This window comes from Rattus norvegicus, chromosome X, assembly GCF_021556685.1.
Source record: "Rattus norvegicus strain SHRSP/BbbUtx chromosome X, alternate assembly SHRSP_T2T, whole genome shotgun sequence".
Taxonomy (NCBI): Eukaryota; Metazoa; Chordata; class Mammalia; order Rodentia; family Muridae; genus Rattus; species Rattus norvegicus.
In genome coordinates this window covers 21,634,147-21,647,114 of record NC_141554.1, presented here as the reverse complement: position 1 = coordinate 21,647,114, position 12,968 = coordinate 21,634,147, and the positions used below count along the sequence as shown (strand labels likewise).

Sequence of the window (12,968 nt, the reverse complement as noted above, 5' to 3'; positions counted from 1 at the left end):
AATGAACAGCTTCGCATAGTGCATATATACCACAATTAATATACCTGGCAATAATGAGGTGACCAACATCCCTGCAAAAAATAAGTGATGTCCCTGCAGTTCCTCTTTAAAACAGATTCACTGAGCCAAAAGGTATTCACAGTTTACATTTTCAGAATGACTTCCTAGCCAATGGAGTCTAACTATTTATACTGCCCCCAACTGTGCACAGAGGGGGGGCTCCTTTTATGTCAACTCTCAGGTCTGCAATTCCCGCAGCAGAAATGGGGAACCAGATATTTAGCACAATAACAGCAAACCACAGACCATTTGCTTACATTAACGATTCTCTTAACAGTTTACAAACCAACTGTGGTCGCTGAGGCAGGTACACCCTGCTGTGATTTGCCCTGCCTCTACCCAAATGCTAATGAGAGAGGCCAACTCCTCAGTACTAATCCAGCTCTTAAATGAGGGATTGTTTTAGATCCAAAGATTTAGTGGATTCAGACTAGATGAGAAAAAAAAAAAAACCTGCTAAAGCCCCTGGCAACAGCACCCGTAATTATCTCTAACACTAGAAATGCATGCTACATAGTGTGTGACTCAGTATATTTCCCATTCACCCGTGATTTGTTATAATGGCATTAGAGAAGGAGACAGGTTTTGAATATGTAAGAACTTAATATGCCTGTATACTTATAGCATGGAATGACGTAATGGAGAGATTTTGCTAGTGTGCCGGAGAATAAGGTTTCCGGGTGACTGTAATTGTCTATCAGCATCACTGTTTAAAATGTAATGAATGACAAGAGGGAATAACACTGGCCATTTCTTGTTTTAAGAAAACACCTTAGCATGCCTAATCGTATCTCATTACCATGACACTCTGACAGAAGGGCCAAGCAACTATTACCCATTAAAGGAAGATTCCAGTGAATAGTGCCTTAAGTGGATGGTACCTATCCTAAATGCTCTGTCTTGGTAAGAGTCCCTACCTTGGAATACTTTCTGATTGCACTGTGATGTGATTTCTGTGCTGCTCTACTTCTCATGGAAGTAGTCGAGACAGAAATCCTAAATAAATACAACAAAATGCCACTTAATGCCAGACAGATTTGTTGTTGCTGGGAAAGCATCAAAATATGATATTACAACGATAATTAGCTCACACTATTAACTACTCAATACGTTCTTTAGTCTTACCACAGGTCTATAAATATCTGGGCTTTGAACAGAAGGAAGGAAATAGAATCTGCCACTTGCTGCCCCAAAAGCGAAACATTTAAGTCCTGCCTTGCTCTGCCCATGACAGACAGAGCAGCATTATATGAAACAGGAAGTTCTGAATCATAATTCTGGCTAAAACCTAAGAACCACAACTTATCTCAAAAATGATAGCGTACTAACAAAATCCACCCCCCCACACACACCACCACCACCAAAAAAAAAAAAAAAAATCCCAGAAACCTCATGAAGAGAATTTTTTTCAGAGCTAAGGGAAAACACTCCACAGTAACAGTAAGGCACAATAAGGCAAGATAAACAGATAGCCCAGCTTGGTAGTACAAGTGGGCATGCAATCCCAACTACTCAGGAGGCTGAGGAAGGAAAACCAAAAGTTCAAGACCTGCCTGGGCAAGTGAATAAGAAACTTGCCTCAAAATTAAAATAAGATGTAGACATCTATAGCTCCGTAGTAGAATGCTGGAGCGCTTGCATAGCATGTCTAGTGCCCTAGATTCCATCCCCACTAACACACACACACACACACACACACACACACACACATACACACACACATTAGCAGAGCTCCAAAGGCAGACAACACAGAATTATAGGGATTAGTGGGCAAACAGACAAAAAAGAGCCATTATTAGGAGCCCAGGGACGTGGCTGTAGGTACCTCGTGGCAGATGTATGACCCTGACTGACTCACTAAATCTTAACTTCTTCCTTTGCAAGATTAAACATTTGAATTGGATCGTATATAAGATCACTTTCTAGATTATTTTTTTTCTTTTCTTTTTTTCGGAGCTGGGGACCGAACCCAGGGCCTTGCGCTTGCTAGGCAAGTGCTCTACCACTGAGCTAAATCCCCAACCCCCACTTTCTAGATTATTAATGCCCCTTAATACCTTTATTTTTTATGCTATAGCTACTAACAATTCTACGGTTAACTCAATCACATCTTCAGTTATATGGAATAGATATCATAAATATGTGTGTATATATATCTTTTGCATATTAGTAGCATTTGTGACTTCTAAACAATATTCAGGCAATGGTGAGAGAGCTATAAATGTATATTAACTCATTCAGTCCTTCCAGTCACGCTTTAACAATTGTTATACTGATAGACTAATTACTAGCTATTTTTACTGCCCCCATTTTACAGGTGATAAAGGTGAGGCACTTGAGAGTAAATACCTTGCTCAAAGCTAACAGCCAACAGTAACACAGCCAGGACATAAGCCAAGCAACTGTCTCCCCTAAGCCTACATTTGACCCAAAATGAGACAACTTACCAGGCCCTGGGTTTCCTCCACAGCCATGTGCTTGGGAAAGAACAGTTAGATGGTAACAACATTTCTGAAAAGGTTTTTCCTTTACTTCTGATTTAATCCTTGCCATCGAAATCATTCTCCATTTATTTGGAGCCCTCTGGGGAAGTGTCAAAAAGTGATAAAGCAAGACAAAGTGCTTTTGTTTACTTATTTTTATTATATTTATAACTTATTGTCAGTTTTGAATTGACAACTCAGTTCTTCACTGTGCCAGACAGAGAGGGAAATGGAGTGGCTGCTGCTTCTTTGCTACTACCATAAAAACCTGACTCTCACTCAAAGAATGCTACCATGTCTGTCAAGTCTGGAGCAGATGGGTTTTTCTAGGCAATAACGGTCCAATTAGCAAGCCAGACTACCCAGATTTCACAGAAACCTCCGCAATCAACTCCTGACCTGCTTTGTAACAGTCCATCTTGGCCTAGCATGTGTTAGCCAGATCAGTAGAGCATGTGAGTATTTACAAATGCACTATGATGGGAAGAAAGAAAAGAAAAACCTACAAGGTCTACACGTCCAGTTTCTTTACATTTGAGGCCTACAGACATGTTTGCCATTACAACTATGCATTCTATTACAATCGCCCTCTGCTTTCTTTTCACACCGTGACATAGTTTTCATCAGATGCTGTTGTGTCCCATGTTGCTTTGCACAATCACTTTGTCTGCACTTTCACTCCCCCCCAAGGGATTTTTAAAAATCAATTGTAGAGGCAGCCAAAAATTAAGAGTCCTTGTGAAAGTATTAATAGCAAAAAGCCTGCTCTAAGCCAAACACTCGGTGGCCAGATTTCTCTTCTCTTTTCTTATTCAGACGTATGAGGGGACACATACGTGAAGCAGACACCCAATTGTGTGCTACTTGTTACAGGCATTCTTTGAAAGTCCCCAGACTTTTCTGTCTCCTTTCCAAATCACTTGTTCGCTGCTTTTAAAAGCAATACACATGGCTTGTACAAAATTTGAAAAATAAGCTAAAATTTGAAAAATAAGCTAATATGTGAAAAAAGTGAAATACGTAAACATAGTCTAACACTTAGAGAAATGCATACTCTCTGCCCAGCGTGGATTTCTCTCATAAGCATTTACCACATTAGTCTTGATTTTGTTATACAAGTTTTGCTTTGTAGCCTAGGGTAGCCTAGAATTCATATTTCTCCTGCTTCAACAACCCAAGTACTGAAATCCCACCACCAGGCCAATTCGTCTTCATTCTTTATGGCCAAATACTATATACTATATAGACAGACCTATCATAATTTATTTGCATTGCACTATATCTAGTTGTTGGATTATGAATATCTTAAGGTAAAAACGTGTGTATATGTGTGTACGCTCCATCAGAAATTAAGTTTTTTTGATTAATAAGTAATCCATGTAATAAAGTACATGTATAATTTATTTTGGTTTTTGTTTGTCTGTTTGAGACAGGATTTTACACCGTAGCCCAGGTGCTGTCCTTGCCTAGACCTCCTGAGGGCTGAGACTGCCAACATATACATCTCACTATCTTTCATTGAATATTGTTTTGCACTGCTGGGGATAGATCCTAGGATGCTGCAAGTGCTAAACACACATTCTACTAATAAGTTACACCTATTAAATAATTTTCTATGTATCCTTGCAGATAATTTTTGTCTGCTTTTGTTGTTTTGAAATAGTGCCTCACACCGTAGCCTAGGCTAGCTGGAATTACATAGTTCAGGCTGTCTTTGAAATCGTCCTGCCTAGCTGCCAAAGTGCTGAGATTATAGAAGTGTTCCACTATGCCTGGCTTCACACGAAAAAAATACACTAAAATGGGATCACACTATTAATAATTTAAAACCCCAACAATAATAGTTATTATACATTGAACCCATATGTGAAACAGTTACTTTTCCTATTTAACCCTCTCAACCACTACTTAGTGATACTCGAATTTCATTGCACATTGAAATCATGGAGCTGGGGGGGGCTTTAAAAATACTAATTAATCTCCACCCATTCCAAGAGAATCAGATTTTTTTTTAAGACATCGTCTCACAATGTGGCCTTGACTGGCCTGGAAGTCACTAGAGTAGACCGGCAGGCTTTGTCTCTGCCTCTCAAATCCCAGGATTTAAGGCATATGACATAACACCTGGGGAGAATCAGCTTTAATTGGCCTGACGACATATTATATTATGTACCTGGTCATTTGGCCTGCATGTTCATTTGTGTACCACATTTGTGCAGTGCCCTCAGAAACCAGAAGAGAGTGTCAGGATGGCTGTCAGTCACCATGTGGTTGCTGGGAATCAAACCCAGGTCCACTGGAAGAGCAGCCTGTGCTCTTAAATGCTGAGTTATCGCTCCAGCACCAATTTAAAGTTTTTTAATCCATGATGATACTAATGAGCACAGGAGATGAGAACTATTATGTTAGCTACTATCTTATCCATTAATATTTTACTGAGTGTGAAGTTGAGAAATACTAATAAACACAATGGGCCAGACTTTTAACTATTAATCATTTGAAATCTTTTCACCCCATGTAACACTATATCATAAATCAATTTCTAAGTCAATAAGTAGAGCACTATCACTTTTAGGAACTACAATACTATTCTACTGTATGACTGTAATAGAATACAAATGTCACCAATTTTCACAATGCAGAAAACGCTACAGTTAATATCTTGATTCAGATATCCTTGGAGCACCATACTTAACTCTTTCTTTAGGATAAACTAAAAAAAAAAGTTAACTACTCTCCAGGTGGAGAAGGAGGATTAAGGAGTTTGAGCCCAGCCTGGTCCACAGAGTTCTAGGACAGCCAGGGCCAGGGCTACACAGAGAAATCCTGGAGAGAGAAAGAGAAAGAGACGGAGGGAGGGAGGGAGGGAGGGAGGGAGGGAGGGAGGGAGGGAGGGAGGAAGATAGGAGAAGAGGAAAAAGAAAATTAACTACCCATTCAAAATGTCGACATTTTAAAAGTATTTCTCCATTGACATTCTCAGGAGACATGTGTGAGAACAGCTGCTTCCTCAAGTTTTTACCAACTCTGAGTTCTACCATTCTTTTTTAATCTTTGCAAAATTATACTGGAGAAAATTGCATGCTATTCTAATTCCCCTTTCTTTCTCAAGTACCAAGATAGGAGGCTTTTCGTGTTTACTGGCACTTGAATTTCTCCTTTTACGTGTTTCTCTGTACATATTTCCCGCATCCATAGCATGCCTTTCTAGTAAAATAGTCACATGTTTCTTCTTCCTGTGTAAAATACAATGAACCTCATTGCAATTCTTCTTAATTTTCTCATTAACTTTATTTGTGGTATGTGCAGAAGCTTTAAATTGTTACATAACTAATGATATTAATCTTTTTCTTTATTAAATCTACCTTTGCCATTATGCATATAAATATGTACCTCGAGATTATGTCATTCCCTATTTTTTAGTTCTTTTATCATTTCACTCTCATTTAACTTTTAATTACTTAGTGCAGCAGTTCTCAAACAAGATTAGACATCAGAATTGTTCACAAGGATCCTTTAAATGCTGGGATCTTAGGACTGAATTCCAATATTCCAATGGGGGGGGGAAGTGAGACCTGAGCAGAAATATGTTTTAAAGGACAGAAAATTTTTATAGCCTCCATCCTTTAGTACTAAAAACTATTTTAATCCTTCTAAATGTGTGTGTGTATGTGTGTGTGTGTGTGTGTGTGTGTGTGTGTGTGTGTATATATATATATATATATATATATATATATATATATATCTTTTTCCAAATTGCTTTGTCACATTTGTTAACTAAACTATTAATTTGGAATGTTACCTTTATCCTAGTTGGTAAATTCCAGGAGAGCACAGTCTGTAGCTGTTCTCCTAGACTCTGCATCTGTAGGGCCCAGAAGACTATCCAGTATATTACTTGAGTTCAGTAAAGACTTGTTATAAGTAACTAACGGGAGTCTCCTTATGACTTCAAACTAGCTACTCTCCTCTTTGGTGTTTTCTTAATCATTAGACCAAAACCCTCTGATGTTTTTAATACTGAGTTTCAGTTATCAGAAATATGAATGCACCCTCTGTATATTCTGTTTAAAGTAGCCAGACTATGTATTAGAGGATTCCATTGAGTGAGTTCAAAATAGTAACACTGACCATGTTGAAGAGGTACATGAATTCTGATCAGATGTTCAATGAAGAATCGGTCAACAATGACCCCCCCCCCAAAAAAAAAAAAAACCAACCCAGGAGGATTTGAGGGTTTTTTTTTTGGTTCTTTTTTGTTTGTTTGTTTGTTTTTTTGTTTTTCGGAGCTGGGGACCGAACCCAGGGCCTTGCGCTTCCTAGGCAAGCGCTCGGATTTGAGGTTTTTAACTCTTAAAATTTCCCAACTAATTGCCTCCAGAAATTAATGCAAAAGCTTCCTTGAACTGAGGACAGACTCACACATTCCCTCTTCCATAAACCCATGAAAAGAACAATGGAATAAAGAATCCTTAGACTGAATTCAAGTCCTGTCATTCATTCAACCAATACCTAGCCGACCTTGGGCATGCTAGACTCTATGATGGAGTTACTTGTTTCCTAAGAATCTCTTCCGATGTAAACCTTTACCTTTAGAGCCACACAGACTATTATATGGCCAGAGACAACTAAGGTAAAACAATAATGGGGTTGGGGATTTAGCTCAGTGGTAGAGCGCTTGCCTAGCAAGCGCAAGGCCCTGGGTTCGGTCCCCAGCTCCGGAAAAAAAGAAAAAGAAAAAAGAAAACAATAGTAATAGCAGGTGATAGTAGTCATTGCTATTACATTACTAAATTATGAATACTTTTACACACTAAATTAAATTCTAAGTGTCTCATGATTTTAATATAGTATTAAGTGCTTCACATATAACTCAGTTCATCTTCACAAGCCTATACAGTGAGTTCTTTTCTCATGCTCATTTTACAGTGGAGACCATGAATCACAGACGGCTCAAACTGTCCAAAGTCGCACAGCTAACGAGTGATAGATAGAGCCAGGACTTCAATCCAGATTCACGTGGCTCACTTTAAAACTACCATTTTCCCCTTAAAAGTTGCCCCAAACCAGCCAATAAACTACAGTGATCCTAAGTGCTCAATTATGTAGAACCCTTCCCTCTTAACAAGCAACCAACCAAATGAGGTTTCCGTCCATGTAAAGTTAAGCAGAGCACACTGCAGAGCCTCAGGTCATAAGATATGTTGCTAAGAAAATAGGGCATTTTATTTATGAATAATTGTTAATCGTTAAACATGGCACTATTTTACAGTCAAATAAGACATCGTTAACAACCATCAGCACAACTGTAGAGGAAAACGACAAACTTCCTGCGCATCACCAGGAACAAATCAGTCAGTCGCCACCCGCACGCACTCCAGGCTGGATCCTTTTTCAAAAATGCCTTTGAAACATCAACCTGACAGCCCAAAGGAATCAAAAGGAGCCAAGGAGGTCAAAAGTTTAGCACAGTGGCGTCTAGCATCCCCTTCGGCCACCTCTCATGTTTCCCATCTCAGAGAACGACACCTCTAGCTCCCATACCCAAGCTGGCCGTCAGTCCAGGGTCAGTTCTTCAGTCCCGTCATACAGCATGCAGGAGCTCACCACATTCTTTCCAACCTCTTTGCCCTTGCTTCTCTTCCCAGACCCTCGCTATCTGTCCCCTTAACCACTACTTCAGAAAAGTAATGAGTGCAGCCTTTTACGGTCTCAAACACCACCTCAGCTCAGCACTGCGGCCAAAGTAATCTTTCTGAAACCAAATCTGCTTAAGTTACTTCCCTGTTTAGAACCTTTGTCTCCAGGATAGAGTATAAAAAGCCTTCCTAGAACATATAGGGTCCTTTATTTTCTGGCCTCCAACTCCCTTCCTTGATTCCTCTCACACCAGGCAAACAAAGCAAGCTGAAGTTCCTGAACAGTGCCACGTTGTCTGCCTAGAACGCGATTCCCTCACGTATCCATATGGCCAACTCCTACTCACTTTTAGAGCAGCTCAAACCTCAAAGTTCACCATGCTTTTTCTCTAGGCTTGCATCTCATTTTACACCTCTCCCTATGGTAATACTTAATGTGACACAGTTTATTCATAAGTCTGTCTTTCCCAGATCATAAGGAACCCGCCAAGCTTCTCCGCTTTACTCCTGTCTCTATTCTGTTTGGTGAATGAAAAGAATTTCTTAGGATTTAACTGCACGAATACACACACACACACACGCGTGCGAGCGCGCCACATGTCATAGATGAGGAGGCCAGAGAACAATTCATGAGAATCTGTTGCCTCCTTCCATCACATGGACCTCGGGGACAGAACTCAAGATGTCTGTCTTGGTAGCAAACACCTCTACCCACTGAGCCTTCTCACTGTTTATGATAAATACCCATCAAAGCCAGCATACAATCCAAATCCCATTTAAACTGTCCATCCATGTATATCAAAACTGTGTAACATTTGGGTATGTGCGTGTTTTAAATCACGAACTCAAGAGAATATTTTGAAAAGACTCATTAACCCCACAGGCATCTCTGGCTTCTGAACATTCACAGACATTGAAGCTATTTTTTTTTTACTCTATTTCGTATAAGTGGTCCTGAACCTTTTGTGCGTCACAGACACAGTTCCGTAGTTTCTGTCAATTAATTCTTAAACCCACATTTCTTCTGTGGTCATCATAAGATTGGATTCTAATAAAAATCCGGAACATTCTGAAGACTGACGCCCAACCTCACTAAAAATAACAACTTTGCATGAGATAGAATCCACAACAAGAGATATAATTTATCACCGAAAACATTGTTGAGCTTGGCTCTTGGGTACGTTATAATATGAAAATCAGTATCTTCCTTCTGCCACCAAAATATAAACATAAGATTCAATGAGCCTTTCAACTGCCAAAACCCAAAAGATGTCTTCATTAAGAAGAGGAAGCTTGAGAGGCAACTAAGTGTGTCTCCCCCTACTTTCAAGAATCTTACAATACAAATTTGCTTGAAATAAATGAAAACCACAAATTGGGAAAAATGTATCTCTCCTTCCATATAATCCCCAGGAATACATGTTTAATTGAAGGAAATTCTTTTCAATGCTTCTGGTATAATATTTGTCTGATTCGCCATTAACATCCACTTTAGAATCATATGAATATTCGAGCTAACAACAGCTTCTCTTACATAAATGTGCATTGTCCTAGTAAAGAAAGGGTTAAATTAAAGAAACAGCTGGCTGGCAGTCATAGCTCTGGGGGTGCGGTGGGGGTGGAAGACAGCAGGAGGAAAAACCAGTTAGAGGAATAAGTGTTAATTTCTTACCCTGCCACATGGCCATCTTGTACCTATCTTCTCCCAAGCTAGGTAACAGGCTCAGAGCTTTCCAGAGGCACCCCCAGTTTTGGAGGGGGACTTAAAGGAGGGTATAAGTGGAGATGCAACTGTGTGGTTCTGCTTTCTGCAAGATTCTAAGGCCCCAAACCTGAAAATGTAAAACAGAAGAATGAAAATCACCAAAGAAGACAAAGAATTTCAAATTCTTGAAAATGAGACCCTGAGCCCCTCTGAACCTCTCTTTGAAAGACACCATACACAGTGTCAAGTTCCCCTCACCCCTTCACGGCAGTATTGCTGGTGCGAGAGTACAGATCTATCACCAGTTAACACTGTCATTCACTGCTGTAGGGTTCTGTATGAATCTGGGACTTCAGTAAATGAGGCTGGACACTCATTAAGGGATGAGTAAGGGGTTGGTTGAGATAAATTGTGATAGCCATTGTGCTTTGTATCTTAAAGTTCCACACTCCGGTGAATGAATTCTTCTTCTGCCCATGAAGATTCAGGGTTACATGAAGACATCAGTAGAAAAGAGAACAGACTCTGTGAATAAAGTGTTAAAATAAATCTTACATATAAAAAAGGGAGTGTAATAAAAAGTAAGAACTGATGACACCCATGGGGAGGTGGGTCTTCCTTTCCCCTTTATTTTGTATTTTCCTCGCTTTGCAAAATTCCTATAGTGAACATATTATATTGTTTGTATAGTGAGGGAATGAGTCAAGGACAAAGAAGAACATACAACTAGAATATTAATATTAATACAATCAAAGTAACTTAGCTAACTCCCGGTAATACATTTTCAAATTCAAAGCTGTTGAGAAAGCATCTCCGTTAAAAAGAGCTTGGTGTCCCAGCCTGAGTTCAGTCCCTGGACTCCAAGTAGAGATGGAAAGAAAGAACTGACTATGGAAAACTGCGCCCCCACCCACAAGCACATGCATACACGCGAAACCATACTGATAAAATTTGAATCTTTAAATTCAATCTTAATGCTGTTTCCAGTTATATGAAAGGAGTTAGAAAGCAAAGGAAAAAACTAACAGGTGTGACTACTGGCCTTAGTTTGGTGTGTAAGTTTCATACATTAAGCACTTTGTCCATTTAAACAAGTTTTTAAATACTTTATAGCATAAAAGCTAATTTGCATTTTTTCCAGAAAGGCCCTCACCTTTTTGGCCTGAGGCGAATTTCTATTTCTATTGATTTTTACAGAACCAACGTGTGCAACTGTGAAGTGGAAAAGCTAAAGCCCTAACGCTCAAGGCTAATACTAGTTTGAGAAGAGTGTTGGCCCTCTTTAGTGACCTCTTTTTCTTTAAAGAACAAAAAGGTTCATGTGTGCACCAGTCCTCAAAACTCCAACAAAGATCTGGCTTTGGATGAGGAAAGGCTCCTGAAATCCAAGAAAAAGAGTGCTTAAAAAACTTAAACTCTGAGGATGAATTCCCCCAGGAAAAAGTGAGTTATCTGAAACATGGCACAGTTTAAGTTTGCCCCCCACCCCATTTTGCTTACTGTTACAGAAGTACTGATCAGTGCAGTGCGTCGTGGAACAAGGGGAAATTTAACAGCTCTGAAATTAAACCCGGGAAATTACTAATAGATTTATGAAGTATGTGTAAAGCAGAATCTCCCTGGCTTTTAATGCTTCACCTTCTGGCTTTCCCCTCATTTACTCGGTGCAACTTCCACTGACGTTATCACACCGACACACGTCCAACTTCAGGCAACTGTTTCGTTCTGAAACGTTCCTAAAGGTAAAAAGCGCGTCAAAGTTAAGCTAAAGCTTTCTTTCCATTACTAGTAAAGGCGCTGGAACGCGGGGCTCCAATGTCTGGAAGCAGCAGCTAAGCGCATTGGGCGGCAAAGGGGGAAAACGCAGACCAACTTCTTCGCCCAGGCCCTCTGGACTGCACCTCAGAACCCCTCGAAACCTGTGGCAGGTCCAAAGCAGGAGCGAGCAGAACCTGGCCTCTGCTGCGCTTTCCCAGCGAACGCCGCCCCAGCCCTGTCTTCTGGAGAAGCGACGCGGGCAGCCAAGCTCCCAGCTTTCAAAGCTGGGCGGGCTTGGCGCCGCTTGGCAAGGAAACTTCGATCGGCAGCCTGGGGACCCTGATCCCAGAACTGGGCTGGGCTGCCGAGGAGATGCCGCCCCGCTCTGGCAGGAACCAGCCTGTCCACCTCCTTCGGTGGCGGCCGGGCAGGGAACGCCAGCTCCGGGGACCGCGGTGGCAGACGAGCGCTCTTCCCTGCTCGTTGTACCAGGGGGGCTCCTCGGGTGGGCCGGCGGCCGGCGACCTGGGAAGGACCTGTTGGGGAAGGAAAGCCCGTTTGCCTTTACCTGTCACCGGGGTCCAGCGCCGCGGAGCCCGTGTCCACCGGCGGTGGGCAGCGCGCTCAGTCGGCTCTGGCGTTCCACACGGCGAGTAGAGCTAGCGCCCCACGTAGCCGGCGGAGCTTCATTCACACAGCCCAGCCGGGAGGAGGGGGAGCGGAGCGGGAGCGAGGCTCATGTGACAGGCGCCTTGGAGTATTAGCTCTGCCAAGACGGAGTCTGCGCATGCGCGCCACGGAGGGCCCTCTCCAGGCACCTCGGCCCAGCCCGGGGGGAAAACGCGGCCAAGAAGCTGCTGCTGGGAGGAGCTTCGGCATGCGCAACCGCAATAGGGTAGCCAGGCTTGCAGCCATATTTAATGAGGACTGGGCGGATCCAACCCAAGTGCGGGGCGTGTCAGTTGCATTTGGAGAAAAGCACAGCTCCATTCGGTTCCATTGTTTGCAGATTGCCTACCTTGGTTTTGCTTTTGTCTTTAGAACAAACTGTTTATCCTGAGCATCTTGACCACAGCGTAATAGTAGAAATATAATACTAATGACATCAGACCACATATTTAGCCTCCTAGATACCAGGCATTGTTCTGGCTTACTATACCTTCTTTATTCGTTGCATTTAATGATCACAAGAACTCACGAAGAATGTATCGTTGTTTATTTTCCCTCGTAAAAATACAGAGGCACAGAAAGGTCGCATAGCTTTTCCGATCTCACACTGTAGTAGCAATAGAAAGAGTGATCAAATATGGTGATGCTTGCAGG

The 12,968-nt window shown here is 41.5% G+C and overlaps 1 protein-coding gene across 1 annotated transcript in view; it reads right to left on the bottom strand.

Moving 5' to 3' along the window:
• The window catches only part of Clcn5 (Cl-/H+ antiporter 5), a 154,465-nt gene extending 142,044 nt beyond the window's left edge, over positions 1-12,421 (bottom strand). Inside the window, 2 exon segments of the mRNA NM_001414393.1 lie at positions 9,855-10,014; positions 12,214-12,421. Coding sequence (NP_001401322.1) covers positions 9,855-9,870 — 16 coding nt within the window. The 5' untranslated portion in view covers positions 9,871-10,014; positions 12,214-12,421.
• Positions 12,422-12,968: the final 547 nt, after the last annotated feature.